We start from the raw sequence: 16,274 nt of genomic DNA, 5'->3' as shown, positions 1-16,274 counted from the left end.
AGGGCACATCCAGTCGTCTCGTCGACCATCTAGTCAATACGTGGCAGGGGGAATGGGTCCTTAGGGCACGCTATTGTGACAACCCAAAATTTTATTTTATAAATTCAGTTTTTAAGAAATTCCAAAATAGCCATTTTCACTCTATAAAAATTTTTGCGATGAAATCGGTGTTTGAATAAATTATTTCGAACCATTTTTAAATAAATTCAACACCGGGACTTATTTTAAATCTAAAATCCTAAATCCTCGGTACATTGCGTACCTAGTTTTTGATCCGAAAGTCAATCTGAGTGAAACCGGGAGAAACCTGAGAAACCTAAACTAAGTGGTTGTCTAGAAGGTATTTTTGGAAAAATATATTTTGACCCCCAAACTATTTAAAATCATCTTTTAGACTATGGTCCATGATGCAAGGTGAGCCATGAACTTTCTACCAAAAATCTTTGTCTGATCTTTATTGAGCAAGTCAAATTACCATCCCACCCTCAACTAATCATTGTCATTTCTCCTAGGGTTTCGTACCCATATATTCACCACTTCCCTTGCTTTCATCTGATCCATCTCTTTGTCTCTCCATTCCTTTGAGCTCTGTAGAAGAAGAGAAAACAACATAGTAAGCATTTTTCTAAGCTCTCATCTCATCCATTCATTTTTTCGTGCTCTGTAGAAGAAGAGAAAACAGCATAGTAAGCATTTTTCTAAGCTCTCAACTCATCCATTCATCTTTTCATTAAGGTTTTCATCTTCTTGCCTTCAATCTCTGAGGTTGTCTTAAGTCTAGTATGTATCTATGTTTGTTTGAGGAAATATGTGGTGAAGGAGGGTAACATCTGAGGAAGGAAAGGTAACCACACAAGAGAAAGAAGAGGAAACAACAAAGGTATAACCCCATGGACTCCCATTTTAAGTTTTGGCTCTGTGAAGCCTTGTTTCATATGTAGAAATGAGTAGAAATGCTAGATTTTTGAAGTGTTTGAGCTATGAAGTGATTTATTACTTATCTATGATGTGTTGTTCATGTTTTGGATGTGTTAGAATTGTCTGAGGTTGAATTGCAGATGAGAAGAGACCATCTGGTGCACAAGCAGTGTGCACTAGACAATGCACTGGCCCCAGCCAACGGCCCAACAAGGGGACCGTTGGCTAGAGCCGTGGCCAGCCGGGCCTAGGGAACGGCCCTAGGAGAGGGTCGTTGCCTAGAGCCGGCAATCTAGCAGTTTGAGGGGGCGGGCCTAGCTAAGCCCCACCCCATTGTCCGTGTGTTGCTCCCTGTGCAGTGGCCGGGCCCTTGCGGCTCAGCTCTGTGTCATTTCGGACAAGGTGTCACGGGCCATTGTGGCTCGGTACCTCGGGGTCGTCTTGACGCACTTTTTGGCTTTGATTTCGTTGAATTTGGATTAGAAATGAGCATGTTATGGTAGAATTTGTGATGAAATGCTTCACAATAATGTTATTTGAGTTCACTGCCCATGTGATTTTCTTTGTTTTATCATCCTGATACTATTTGTGCATTGAATAGAGAAACATGAACATTTTGTGAATGAGAATTGTTAGAGAAACATGACTAGAATATGTTTTATATTCAATGGAAATTATAGTTCCTTATAATTGTGAAAGTATACAGAGTATGATATGTTGCAAACCAAGCATGATTTTGTGTTCTTGAGAGTTCACTGTGATATATAGAATTGAAGTATGTTGTACAGTAAATTGCATTCCAAGCATATCATGTTTTAAAAGTGCATAAGTGGCCAACGTGAGTCTAAGTATTGTTTTCCAAAACTCATGAGCATGTGGAAAGTCTTTATCATGTTGCATTGAGAAGTTGTTGAGATGTGACATGCATAAGTTTGGTGCTATATATATATATATATATATATATTATCTATATCAGTGAGGTTTTGGAGGACACGTTGGGATTATGTCCTTTCGGAGTAAAAGAGAAAGTAACGGACATTGCGATCCGACAGATTTATCATGTAATGTGGTGTATTCCCACATTACGAGGTTGGAGACTTCCCGCCAGGCTTGGAATCCTGGTTAGGGGGTGTGCACACTAAAAGTACGATACCTGATTCCACAGAGAAAACAAGCGAGAAAGAAAGATAAAGTACCAAAAGAGTGGTTCTATGGGCGAGTTGAGTATGTGGCCGGCTAGATTGCCGAGCCGGTTAGGTCCATTCACGATTTGTGAAGACCTACCTCCCCACAAGTTAGAGGTTCCATAGTTATGGATGTGGCGGATGCACGAGATTGCACCGTACGCTAGGGCTTCGCTGCGGCGGAGTACCTGCCTCGCACAAGAAGAGAAACGAGAAGTATGAGAAAGTTTGAGCAAGAAAGAAATCGAGTCAAGAGACTCAAGAGAAAGAAAGCGAGTCATTGTGACTCTAAGAAACCTCCACAGAAAAATATTCTGTTTACAAACGAGTGTATAAGCATCTTATCCTATAGCATCTTATTGCATTTGAGTATAGTATTGCACGAGATTGCATTTGAGTATCGTATTGCACGAGATTGCATTTGAGTATAGCATTGCGCGTGATTGCATTTGAGTATCGTATTGCACGAGATTGCATTTGAGTATAGAATTGTACGAGATTGCATAATGAGAATGTTTGCACTAGATTGCATATTGAGAATGATTACCCGAGATTGTATATTGAGTATGATTGCTTTAGTTGCATATTGATGTATATCTAGTTTACATGATGAGAACTTGAAAGCATGAGAATAATTTCTTATTGTTTGATAGCATGAAATTGCTTGTTAAGTTATGTGTTAGCATGAGATTGTTATTGAAATGTTATAAAGGATTGAGATTGCTTAATTTGAGAATGTGAGCAAATGTTGTTCCATAGTATATACTGTAGTATTTTACAGGGTTGAGTGTGGTTATACTTAGCTTTGTACTAACGGGTGTTTTCTATTTATCTATTTGCAAAACCCCTTTCAGGTGGGACCAGCGTTTGAGAGTTGTTCGCGTTATACTAGTTTAGTAGATCTAATAGTCTAAACTCTTGTTTTACCTTATGATGTTATGGATGATGGTTGTAGACTTATGTTATTTATGTTTGGTGATAGACACCGGGGTGTTTTTTCCCAAGTGACTTAAATATAGTAAATTCCGGATGTTAGTTCGACTTGATGTTTAGTTTTATCCTTTAGCCTGTGCAATCACCGTGGGAAGGTGGTTGTGGCGGTGACATTCCCACTAGTTTGTTAATTAAGTTTGATTTTCCACTGCTTAGTTTATCTTAATGTGGTTTTAGAACTGTAATTAAGTTTAAGAAAATTGGGGTGTTACAGCTATATTCAGGTCTGTGTAGTCGACACACATTCGCCATGTTGGGGTTTGGGCACCAGCACCACATTAGCCAACCACTTGGGATATTCCACTTCGCGGATACATTCGGCCGCCATCACCAACTCGACCTCCTTTTTCACAAATTCCCTTCAATCTGTGGAGAGGTATCTCTTCTTCTGCATGACTGACTTGTAAGCGGGATCAACAGCCAGTCGATGGGTAATTATTGCTCCGTTAACTCCCGGCATGTATTCCGGTCCCTAGGCAAAGAGGACACAGTATTCTCTTAGGACTCCGATTCATACCCAATTTTCAGGGCGGTCAAGGTCGATCTCAACTTCCTCCAACTCGACTGCTGGCTCTGGTCGCTCTATTACTCTTTCTTCTTTCACAGTCTGCCTGTGATAGTGTGAACTCTCATATATGTCTAGTCGATCTTTCAGCACGCTTGAAGATAGCAATCGCGGGCCACCCGTTGGTCGCCTTACACGACTCCGACTCCACTTGGGGTTCTGAATTTCATACATAAGTGCAACAAGGAGATCAAGGCACCAAGGTCCTCTAGACCGGGTTGCCCAAGTATCATATTTTGCGAGCAGGAGAGATTAACTACCACCCGAACTCCATCTCTATCTTTCTAGTATGCGGGTGGGTGCCCAGTTCGACTATCAATTTCACAGAACCCTCTGACATAAAAAAAAACATAAAAAAACATTTGAAAAAAAAAAACAAGATAGAAACTTTTAGAACCAAATTGAATTCCTTTGACTTTGATAGTTTGATTCAGGGTTCTTATTCGTTTTTGCTCTTCGAGAATTCAAGAGAAATGACTGCATCTCTTTGAGAATTCAAATATGATTACAAATACTAAAATATTAAAAAAAAAAACATTTGAAAGAAGAATGAGAGAAATGATAGAACTAGAGTAAATTTCGTTAGTTTTGATAGTTTGATTCGTTCATTGATCATTTAAAATGTAAAAAATCCAGTCATTTTAGTACAAGAATAACTAAAATTTTGAAGATTTAAACAATAAGCATATGCCAAGTGTGTATTTTATCTTAATTTATCAAGGAAAAACATCTTAGGAGATTTTTTCTGTAGAATATTCAACAAGCTAAGTCTTTTTTTTTTTAAATTTTTAGCACCGCCATGGTTTCCACTGTCGAATACAGTAATTAATTCTCTCGCTGGATTGTAGGCACCTCCCTCCAAATTATTCAACAAGTCATTATGAATATCTTAAAATATTTTATAAAATCAAATCTCAAATATTGATCAAACGAATCTTATACGTTCACTAATAAGATAAATGTTATATATATAGGTGTAAATAATAATGTCAATACATAATTGTTAAGTCACATTTGAAATTTGTTGAATAGAGAAAAATGTTATTTGAAAAGTAAGTTATGTTTTTAATTTCTCAATATCACCTTAATTTTATATATTTTGATGGGGTCAATTTTAAAACTTTTTAAAAAATATATACATATAAATAATAAAAAATAAACATAAACTTAACGTTCCACTTTCCTGGCACCATTTACGGCCACTTGAACGATTGCAATCATGAAGGAATGGGTTTTAGCAGGTAATGGTGAAGTTTGTTACAATATTTGCAGATCCTAATCACGTGTCCCATTCGTTATATAATATCCTTCTCCACCTGGCCCTCTCACTCTCACAGTTCCCTTCATCTCTTCTACTACCGCCACTCGGCATTCATCTACTAACACAGTAACACTCTTACGGTTCCGGGCTTCGGCCACCACACCCATCCCTTTCAATACTAACAGTGAAGTCCAAAGTTTTCTTGTTCTTTGCTCTATAAGTATAGCAGAAGTCTTTTCTGTTTTTGGATGCAGCAGAGAGGCAAAGCTTGCAACAGTAGATCCCGCTCCTTCTCTAGATCTCGCCTCGCCGTTGAGGGCGGTTGAGGCTTTTCAGTCCGCATTGCTTTTCCCGGTTTTTTGGATTTTTTTTACCTCTTTACAGCGATCGTTCAATCAGCCATGGCAGCTTTTCAAGGTCTGTGGTTCGATGAACGTATAGTGGATGAGACTGATCACTTTCTGTTTTTATATATCTGTTGTGATTGAATGTGAATTATGTTGTTTACAGGAGAAGAGCGTGAGGTTCAGAAGAGTTACTGGATTGAGCACTCCTCGGAGCTGACCGTGGAGGCCATGATGCTTGATTCTAAGGCTGCTGATCTCGACAAAGAAGAGAGACCAGAGGTACTTTTTTGTTCTTCTTCTTCCTCCATTTCCTCACTCTGTTCTTAATGATTCATTTTCGGATTTTTTTAATACAAATTTTTCTGTATTTATTTTCTCTTATTTCTTTTCAACTTAATTGCTGGGTTATTATTACCATTACCACCACTACATTCACTATCAACAGGATCCACCACCACTGTCACCAACACCACCACCACTCATTATTATTATTATTATTATTATAACAAATAAAATGTTTATTTTTAAAGAAATGAATCAAAAAGGAAACACATTAATACCTTCTCAATCCCCTACCCCAAGGGCCCTCTACAAAGCAGGGAGGGTGCACAACAAAGAGGGATCTGTCACACAACAAACAAGGATTTATCCGCTTTGTATATAATTCTCATATTGCCAATGTCGAACTTTAATTTTTTCTCCCAAATAATATCTACTGAATTAGTTAGCTAAGCCCATGCAGACTTAAGCTTAATAGCATCAATATTTTGTGTGCTTATGGTGGAGTAATATTACATTTGTTCAGGTGGTAAAACTCTACTTAACTTAATATATTGTAATTAGTTGACTATTTAATTAAAGAAAATAAAATGTTTAAATTGGCAGAGATCTCAATCTGAATAATAATAATAATAATAATAATAATAATAATAATAATAATAATAATAAACTTCCATATATATAGATAACACAATATAGAAATAATCCTATAATTATGGATGAGATGACTTTATAACCACAAATTGACCCAAATATTTCTATGGACCACTATCCTTAAGGTAACCACTTAATTGTAGAGAAATTGATCATACCTTTAAAAATAAAAAAAAATAAAAAAAGAAAAATTATAAGGCTACTACCACACAGATCCTACGGGATCTAAAAATTAATTATAAATTTTACTTTTATTAAAGGATTTTTCAACTAGTTTTATTTTAAAAAAAATTAATATTAAATATTCGAAGGAAATTTCTTCCATTTTTTATTTTTTTTATAAAATTCCTAAGTAATTTTCTGCTGCATAAAAGTTTCTTCCTCAGAACAGTTTCGATACCTTTTTTGTTGGAATTGAATTTTAGATTTCAATCTTCTTTAAAATTTCAACTTATTATTATGTATAAATTTTTAAAATAAATTAGATTTTATAAAAATATATACAAGATAATTTAAAATGTGAAGTTCCCAAGTATAAAATTTCAAGAAGATACTCTAATAAAGATAGTGGATTTATTTATTTATTGGGTTTAGATCTCAAGCCTTAAATTTAAATGGAAGCTCAACAATATATTTTAGGACCCAATATTTTTTTTAATAATTTTATTTTCCCTTCCAATTAGACTTATTAATGTTCACTTCATGTGTTATATATATATTTTAATTGAAGTGTGTTTGTATTGGTTTTTAGTAAATCTTAATTTTGTTTCCCACCCATCCAGGTGCTTTCCATGCTTCCTGCATATGAAGGGAAATCTGTGTTGGAACTAGGTGCTGGTATTGGGCGTTTCACCGGTGAATTAGCTCAAAAAGCAGGCCAAGTTATAGCTATGGACTTCATTGAAAGTGTAATTAAGAAGGTATATGGCACTTAACCTACCTTTTCCCAGTGTTTCCTGTTGTTTTCTTTTGTTGTTTGATAGGACTGTTAGTTCAATAATAACTTTGCTTGTTGAGGATTAATATTTGCTTAATTAATGTGGGTTTCATCTAAACTTTGCTAGATATAATAATACCTCTAAACACTTAAAACTCAATTGCAGAATGAAACCATCAATGGGCACCTTGGAAATATCAAGTTTATGTGTGCTGATGTAACCTCTAAAGACTTGAATTTCTCAGATGAGTCTATAGACTTAATATTTTCCAACTGGCTGCTCATGTACCTTTCTGACCAAGAGGTGAATTAATTCTTTTTCTCTTTGAACTTTCCTTAAATTTGTTTGTTTGTTTGCCTTTTTTGAATATTATTATTATTTCCTTAAAAAAGTCCTATCCATTGGCTGCAGGTTGAGAGCCTAGCAGAGAGGATGGTGAAATGGCTGAAAGTTGGTGGGTACATATTCTTCAGAGAATCATGCTTCCATCAATCTGGAGATCACAAGAGAAAGAACAATCCAACTCACTATCGAGCTCCTGGATTTTATACAAAGGTCTCAACTTTGTCTCCATCTCTTTTGCAATTTGCGTAACTAAAAGCTCGATTATTGTCAATCTTAAACCAATCCTAAGGCTAACTTTTTTCATGTTAGTGTACTTGAGAAATTTTAAGTTGAGGCTGATTGATGATTGCAGGTCTTCAAAGAATGCCATTTGAATGTTGGTAAGGGAAAATCCTTTGAACTCTCTCTTATTGCATGCAAGTGCATTGGAGCTTATGTCAGAAACAAAAAGAATCAAAATCAGGTAAGATAGTACGTACTTTTGTTTTTCATTATTCACTCAATGTTACATTTGTTATTGGGGAAAAAAAAAGATGCATACATATTATTTGCCCTGCAGATTTGCTGGGTATGGAAGAAGGTTAGTTCAGAAGGTGACAGGGGATTCCAGCGCTTCTTGGATACTGTCCAATATAAATGCAGTGGTATATTGCGATATGAACGAGTTTTTGGACCAGGCTATGTGAGCACAGGAGGGCTTGGTATGCTCGCTCGCTCATATATTTATTTCCTTTTAAGTTGTGAATTGTAGGAAGCGTACTGATTTGGTTACGTTGCTGCTCTGAACAGAGACAACAAAAGAATTTGTTGCGAAATTGGATCTCCAGCCTGGGCAAAAAGTGCTAGATGTTGGGTGTGGCATTGGTGGAGGTGACTTTTACATGGCTGAGAACTACGATGTCCATGTAATCGGCATTGACCTGTCCACCAACATGATCACTATTGCCCTCGAGCGTGCTATTGGCCTTAAGTGCGCTGTTGAGTTTGAGGTTGCTGATTGCACTAAGAAAACGTATCCTGATGCCACCTTTGATGTCATTTACAGCCGTGACACCATTCTTCATATTCAAGTAATAATAATAATAATAATAATAGTTGTCTTTGCTCCATCCATCCAACTTGGTTTAATTTCTCTTTGCCTTTTTATGTTTGTTTTTTCAGGACAAACCTGCACTTTTCAGGTCATTCTACAAATGGTTGAAGCCAGGGGGCAAAGTCCTCATTACTGATTACTGCAAAAGGTCTGGACCTCCCTCAGAAGAATTTGCAGCGTATATTAAGCAAAGGGGTTATGACTTACATGATACAGAAGAATATGGCCAGGTAGGTATCTCATATCTGTCTGTCAAAAGCAAGCAAAATTGGTTTGTTCATTTCTTACGTATCTTTTTGCTCTCCATATATATTGATTCAATTTTGTTTGTCTCTCTGGAATATATATAGATGCTCAGAGATGCTGGTTTTGAAGATGTGATTGCAGAGGACCGAACCGATCAGGTACTCTCCTCAATATAGGGGTCTTTCCTGCCCGAGACTATACGTGTAACTAACTAACTCTATACCCCACTCTACTGTGTAAGTCTATAATAATGTAGTGCATTTTTGTTGTTGCAGTTCATGAAAGTGCTCAAGAAGGAGTTAGATGCTGTGGAAAAGGAAAAAGAAGCATTTATCCAAGACTTCTCGGAAGTACGTCGACCCATCTATATATCTATTAAGAACCATTCCATTCCTCCATGAAACTAATGGCATATCTATATCTATATATAATTTTTCACATGAAATGAAATGGTTTTCAGGAGGACTACAATGACATAGTTGGAGGCTGGAAGTTGAAGCTCACCCGAACTTCATCTGGAGAGCAGAGGTGGGGATTGTTCATTGCCAAGAAGAAGTGATCATTCTCGGAGAGCAGTATTAGTTTTTGCTTGAACTACGGTTGCAATAATTTGAGTGACTATTTATGTTTGGCATGTTAAAAAGAATGTTGGCTATTACTATATCATAATTTCTTGTGTACTATATTGCTTCAAGAATAATTCTGTTCATCATTGAAACATACACTGAGTGCAGAATATATGAGGCTTTAATTTTCGAGTGCTTTAATTTTCGAGTATGCATATATGCCGACTTATTACATATAAAATATAAATGTTCCGTGCCGACTTTTAGCAGATATGTACACATATATATAATAGGTTTACTATTTGTTCAACCTGTCAACCAAGTTGTGGTCTGAAGAGATGACCACAGGAGAAGCTGAGAGTGAGTTTGAGTTTGGTAGGGTTTTGTGTTGTGAAGCTTTTTTGTGACTACTCCCCTTTGTTGTTTCACTATAAGATCCCAAAATTTGGAGTGTCAAGCTTCCCCCTAATACTAGGGCTGCTCCTATCCATCCAGCTAAGCCCCATCTTTCACCAAGGAGAAACCAGGCAAAAGCAGCCCCCCACAATGGCTCTAACCCATATATCACTGCTGTTTCTGTGGCTGAAACGTCGCGCATTGCTGCAATCTGCACCGGTTTGGTTAGTTAGGTTTGTTGAAATGAAAGCAATAATCTGTTAGAACTTGTGAGAGTGAGGGGTTTTGGTCTTTTGGAAGATGATATATACTTACTTCACCCCAGAGGCATAAACCAGTGGAAAATACACCAGTATACAGTGTAGGTATCCAAGGAAATGCAACCATCCACTCACAAAACATGCTCCAAGACCATCCACCACTGATATCACTCTCTTGAAATCCATCGAAATTTCCCCCGACTACATACCAGATAACAGACATGAAAGCTATAACACAAACCTGCAATAATACTGATACAGCCATTTAAAACCATGAATCTATTATTGGGAGCTTGCTAGAATGCATGCATGCCAATAAGAGCAGACAGATCGAAACCTCATATCCGAGAAGTGGTAGCATGCTCTCTTTCTTTGTGCTTCTCGTTATTTGTTCAGTCCGGAGTGTGTGAATGCCAAAGAAAATGGCACTAACAAAGTTGAGCAGATCACCAAGCTGCAAGCAAGCCAATCAATCATTCAAGGCATTGACAGAAAAAGCAAAGGAATTGAGGCCTTATTACTTACATTTGGAGGAGATCCACTGCATTCCAACATGGCAATACCTACGACAGACATCAACACTCCAAACCATGTTCTAGCAGGGATTATTGCTCCTAAGAGGCTCTCAAACAATGGAACCATAATAACCTGTTGTTTATATAAATGTGATTGCAATATAGTAATGAATAAATGTATATATGTTTTGGTGCATGTTGCAGAAGAATATATATAATGGATTACAACATACGGTGAAGAGTGAGATGAAGGAGGCGCGGCCAGCATCACAGGTGAGTAGTCCTAATGCCTCTATGAGGTACCCTAAACTGATCCATAATCCCAGCTCCATCCCTGCATTCCGAGTCTCAACATCATTTCTTGCCTGGAACACAAAGGGCAGGAATGGGATTGCACAAATCAAGAACCGCATTGCAGAGAAGGCTGCTGGATCCATCATTGTCTCCACCTCTTTCACAACACAAATGTTACTTGCTGCACCATCCAACATCTCTCATTAATTACATACATACAAAAACATTAGCTCGTTCGCTTAGTACACAATTTTTCCAGTTTTGTTTACATACATTGCTGAAAAACTAGAGAATAGAAAACAGAAAACATGTTTGTTTACTAGATAGCACAGTTTTCCATTTTGAAAACAAAAAACCGGAGAACTTTTAAAAACTGTTTTTTAAATGAAAAACAAAATCATATATCATTCATCTATTGGCTATATATTACTATAACCATATTCTCACCATTATCTACTAACATATTTATTTATTTCCACATTCATTATCATATGTTTTTAATTTTTATTGAACTCAATAGATTTTTTTAATTACGTCACGTTTTAAGATTTGATCGATCACATACCGTATACAACTGTGATAACATTCAGCAAGATTACACTCCTCAACTTGTTTGATCTACACACAATTTTCCTCCAAAATGCTTTCTTTCTACCCAAAGATTTCTTGGTCGCAACCCACACAGGATCTCTCCCCTTCGACCTCTCCCCTTCTTCACTGCAAAAAACTGGCCAATAATTCCCATGACAATTTACAGCTTTTCTCCAGGATCTCTCTTTCAATCCCTCACCAAAAATAGCTGAACAGCAATTCACGGAAGAAGAAGAAGAAGAAGAAAAAGAATGATCAGACAAGGAAACGACCGTGAGATGACTCTTTCGGAGTCCTCTAGGAATCAAGAAGCAAGATACTGTTGCCACTGAAGCAGAATCTTTAGGAATCTTGCAAGTGGATAGATAGGACATGTTTAATGCTTAAACTATGAATCACCATGCCCTCTCATTCACCTTTGTAGATGCCATAAACAAAGAATTTTAAGATCTGATAGCATAGATAAATTAAATGGAGTCTAGCATTCTTGTGCTGAACTGAAATGCTATAAAATGTTGTTAACTAAGCAGAATACAGGACAGGGACCTTGAATCTTGGATGTATTATTATGAATTTTTACAACCATAAAAAAATATATTTATGAGAAATCTGCAATAGTAATTTATTTCAGATATTTTTATTGGTGATGAGGTTTCACATCGCATGGGGACACTCTTATCTATCTAGGTTGACTGATATCTATCCACTGCGTCACAAATATTGGCACCATATAAACGTGCTCAAAATGTGACTTACTATTATTTAAAAACTTGCTTTATATAATTATCCAATAGAGTAAATGTAGATCTCCAATTTAAGTCTTTTTCAACTATAATGGGGTTTAAGAATTAACATACACTCAAGGTCGGGTTGGAAATTAAAAAAGAAAAAAAAAAAAAAAAAAGACTTTCAGGAAGTTATTTCTTGATTTTTTTTAGGAGTTAATACCCTCAATGGTCCTCCGAGTATTAACCATATACCAGCTGTGGTCATTCGACTTTTAAACGACCACGAGACGTCCTCCAAGTTTTTAAAAACAACCACTCGCAGTCTTCCGTTAACTTTACTGTTAAAGGGGAGTTAAATCTAAGGGCAAACCTGTTTTTTGACCTATATTTCTTCCTCTTGTTCACAGCACGGTGGCGGATGGGAAAATCTACGTGGCTGGCGGTCAAACCGCCATGGGTAGCGCCGAGGGTACCTCTTCCACGGAGGTGTACAACCCTCCACTGTACGAATGGAAGTCGCTGCCCAACATGAACACGATGAGGTACGAATGTGGGAACTGGATGTGTCGCCATACCAAATAGTCACCATCGACTGAAATTTCTTCAACTCCAGCGACTGTCTGAACGCATGGAAAGGGCACATCGAAACCTACGATAGAAGACTGAAGATATGGAACATGGTCGACGGTTCCAAGTCTCCAATATCGACGATGTCGGGCACGGCGGAATCTAACTCGCCGCCGATGGAGAAGATGTACTGCACTATGGCCCAATCGGGACAAAGCTATACTTCTTCGTGTTAGTATATTTAATTATGATATTTAGATTAAATTAGTATTGTTTTATTTGGGCTAGTCAATAATAATATTAGTCTTCCTATTTTTATGTTAGTCTTCATGCACGTTAATAGAAGTGGGGATGTGATCCTAACTTTCAGTGCATAATCTTTGATCTTTAGCTTATATAAAGACATCAATGTAATCAAGTATTCTGTTAATGAAGATATTATCTTTCATCTCTTCAGCTATAATAATTCTGCTCCTACATTAGATATTTATTTTATTTCCTTCTTCCACACCCAACATTTGGCATCAGAGCCATGAATAGTACAACTCAATTGTTAGTTCCTGTCTTGAATGGGAAAAAATTATAATCGATGGAGTGCCCAGATGAAGGTATTATTCGATTACCATGAATTGCTTGAGATCGTGGAAAATGGGATAGCTCCTCTGGCTGACAACGCTACTAAGGCACAAAAGGCTGCCCATCGTGAGTTGAAGAAGAAGGATAAGAAGGCACTATATTATATCCATCAAGGGATGAGTGACGAGACTTTTGAGAAGATTGAAGGAGCGACCACATCAAATGAAGCATGGAATGTGTTGCTAACTTCATACAAAGGTGACGACAAAATTAAAAGAGTGCGGCTCCAAACTTTAAGACGTCAATATGAGCTTTTACATATGGAGGCTTCTAAAACAGTTGATACCTATGTCAACCGCGTCCTTGCTTTGACGAATGATATGAAAGGAAATGGAGAGGCTTGTACAGAACAATCTATGGTAGAAAAGATTCTGAGATCTTTGAGTTCTAGATTTGAGCATATTGTAGCAGCAACCGAATAAGCCAATGATGTTTCCCAAATGACCGTCAAACAATTATCTAGTTCCTTGCGAGCCCATGAGCAACGTATGAATGAAAACAATATTGAAAAGCCAATTGAGTAGGTTCTTCAAGCTCAAGTCTCCATTGTCGAGACAAGTCGAAAGTCCGATAGTTCTCGTGGTAGAGGACGGGGACGTGGTGGTTATCACTCCAATAGAAGTTTGGGAGGCCATAATAGTAATCATGATGCACGTGGTGGTAATGATCAAGAAAAATCAAACCATTAACAAAATTCAAGAAGACGAGGTTGTGGACACGGTAGAGGAAAATATGACAAGTCTAACATTGAGTGTTATTGTTGTCATAAGCGTGGCCATTATGCAAGCGAATGTTGGTATAAAAATGGTACACTGTAAGCTCATTGTGTACAAGGAGAGGATAACAATAAGGATGAGGATAGTGGTCATGCTCGATCTTTTAATGGTCGTAGCAACAACTGAGACATCAAGTTACCACACATGGTTTCTTGATATAGGGTGTACAAATTACATGTGTGGCAAAAGGGAGTTATTTGCTGATATTGATGAATCATTCCGCACTAGTGTCAAGTTTGGTGATGGAAGGACTGTACCTGTGATAGGAAAAGGGCAGATTCTTATCAATCTAAAAGGTGGAGACCATAGGTACATTTCTGATGTGTTTTATGTACCAGATATGAAAACTAATATGCTTAGTGTTGGTCAATTAGCAGAGAAGGGATATACCATGACTATTCACGATAATCAACTCTCAATTCTTGATAACAAAGGTACACTTAGCAGAGAAGGGATATACCATGACTATTCACGATAGTCAACTCTCAATTCTTGATAACAAATGTACACTTATTGTTAAGTCTCATTTATCAAAGAATCACATGTTTCCTATTGACATTTCTAAAGGTGAGTATAAGTGTCTCAATGCTGTTGTGAATGATGAGCCATGGCTGTGGCATCTTCGTTTTGGACATCTAAACTTTCGAAGTTTGGAGATGCTAGCCAAAGGATACACGTTAAAAGCAAAGGTATGCCTAATTCTTTTTGGGGTGAAGTTGTAGCATGTGCTGTATATTTGTTGAATAGGTCACCAATAAAGAGTGTATCAAATATCACTCCTACTGAAGCATGGAGTGAGTTTAAGCCAAATGTGCAACATCTTAAAGTGTTTGGCTCTATTGCTTATGCTCACATTCTAGCAGAAACATGGACAAAGTTGGATGATCGAGCAGAAAAGACTGTGTTTGTTGGTTACAAGCTAAGCAAGGGGGTTACAAATTATTTAATCCTATGACAAAGAAGGTAATTGTTAGTAGAGATGTAATTTTTGATGAAAAAGAAGCTTGGAAATGGAATGAAAAAATTCATAACGACAATGCTATTTATGTTCTTGAAGAGGAAGAAAGTTTTGTTTCAAATGAAGTACCCCAATCAGAAGCTTGTGCAAGAACTTCTTTGCCCCAAATCTCTACTGAATCTAGAAGGCCAATAAGAAATCGCCAATTACCTGTACGCTTGCGGGATTATGAGGTAAATCTTGATAATGAAATTAATAGTGATGGGGACATGGTTCATTTTGCATTTTTAGCGGATGCTGAACCCGTCACTTTTGAGGAAGCAATTCAAGATCCAAAATGGGTGAGTGCCATGAATGAGGAGATTATGGCAATTGAAAGAACGAAATAATACGTGGGAGCTTACTGATATTCCGGAAGGTCACAAGGCAATTGATGTGAAGTGGGTTTTCAAGATAAAAATGAAGTCCACTGGCGAGGTAGAAAGATTTAAAGCAAGGTTGGTGGCAAAGGGATTTGAACAAAGGCCTGGGTATGATTATCAAGAAATTTTTTCTCCAGTTACTCGAATGGAAACAGTTAGGCTTCTGATTGCTTTAGCTGCACAAAAGCAATGGAAAATTTATCAAATAGATGTTCAACTTTTCTCAATGGTCCTCTTGAAGAAAAAGTATTTGTCAAGCAGCCAGAAAGCCAAGATAAAGTTTATAGATTGAAGAAAGAGTTGTATGGCTTCAAACAAGCACCACGTGCATGGAATAGACGCATTGATTCTTTTCTTCATGCAACTGGTTTCCAAAAATGTCCATCCGAACATGGGTTATATGCAAAGGTTAATAATTCTGGTGATATATTGCCATTATGTGTCTGTGTTGATGACTTAATATTTTCAGGCAATAATCCCAAAATGATTGAAGAATTTAAGAACTCAATGATGAAATAGTTTGAAATGACAGATCTTGGCCTCATGTCCTATTTCCTTAGCATTGAAGTAATTCAAGGAGATGATGAAATTTTTATTTGTCAGAAGAGGTATGTCACAGACTTCTTATAAAAATTCTGCATGTATGACTGTAATCCTGTGAGAACTCCCATAGAAGTTTGGCACAAAATTGTCCAAAGAGGGTGATGAGCAATATGTTGATTCGACCTATTTCAACCAAATT

At 37.1% G+C, this 16,274-nt stretch overlaps 2 protein-coding genes across 5 annotated transcripts; one reads left to right on the top strand and one right to left on the bottom strand.

Annotated features, from left to right (window-relative positions):
- The first annotated feature begins 4,992 nt into the window (after nucleotides 1–4,992).
- LOC109150242 (phosphomethylethanolamine N-methyltransferase-like) lies at nucleotides 4,993–9,543 on the top strand. Its single transcript, XM_019298157.1, has 12 exons — nucleotides 4,993–5,338; nucleotides 5,432–5,547; nucleotides 6,984–7,121; nucleotides 7,305–7,442; nucleotides 7,551–7,694; nucleotides 7,837–7,947; nucleotides 8,044–8,185; nucleotides 8,274–8,554; nucleotides 8,646–8,807; nucleotides 8,928–8,981; nucleotides 9,099–9,173; nucleotides 9,284–9,543. Exons 1-12 carry the CDS (start codon nucleotides 5,323–5,325, stop codon nucleotides 9,380–9,382), a joined length of 1,476 nt encoding a protein of 491 aa, XP_019153702.1. The 5' UTR covers nucleotides 4,993–5,322; the 3' UTR covers nucleotides 9,383–9,543.
- A 5-nt stretch (nucleotides 9,544–9,548) lies between these two features.
- On the bottom strand, nucleotides 9,549–11,943 carry LOC109150243. Of its 4 annotated transcripts, none has more exons than XM_019298158.1 (6): nucleotides 11,420–11,934; nucleotides 10,794–11,035; nucleotides 10,571–10,693; nucleotides 10,383–10,499; nucleotides 10,101–10,286; nucleotides 9,549–9,996 (listed from the first exon to the last, which is right to left on the bottom strand). In XM_019298158.1, the coding sequence occupies exons 1-6, from the start codon at nucleotides 11,817–11,819 to the stop codon at nucleotides 9,688–9,690; spliced, it is 1,377 nt and encodes a 458-aa protein (XP_019153703.1). In that variant the 5' UTR covers nucleotides 11,820–11,934; the 3' UTR covers nucleotides 9,549–9,687. The 4 variants fall into 4 exon arrangements, with proteins under 4 accessions (XP_019153703.1, XP_019153706.1, XP_019153704.1 ...); XM_019298161.1 differs by having other exon boundaries at nucleotides 10,794–11,051; nucleotides 11,420–11,524; XM_019298160.1 differs by having other exon boundaries at nucleotides 9,841–9,996; nucleotides 10,101–10,246; nucleotides 11,420–11,943.
- Nucleotides 11,944–16,274: the final 4,331 nt, after the last annotated feature.

The sequence above is a fragment of the Ipomoea nil genome, unplaced genomic scaffold, assembly GCF_001879475.1.
Source record: "Ipomoea nil cultivar Tokyo-kokei standard unplaced genomic scaffold, Asagao_1.1 scaffold2219, whole genome shotgun sequence".
NCBI lineage: Eukaryota > Viridiplantae > Streptophyta > Magnoliopsida > Solanales > Convolvulaceae > Ipomoea > Ipomoea nil.
This window is presented reverse-complemented; position numbering and strand designations above follow the sequence as displayed.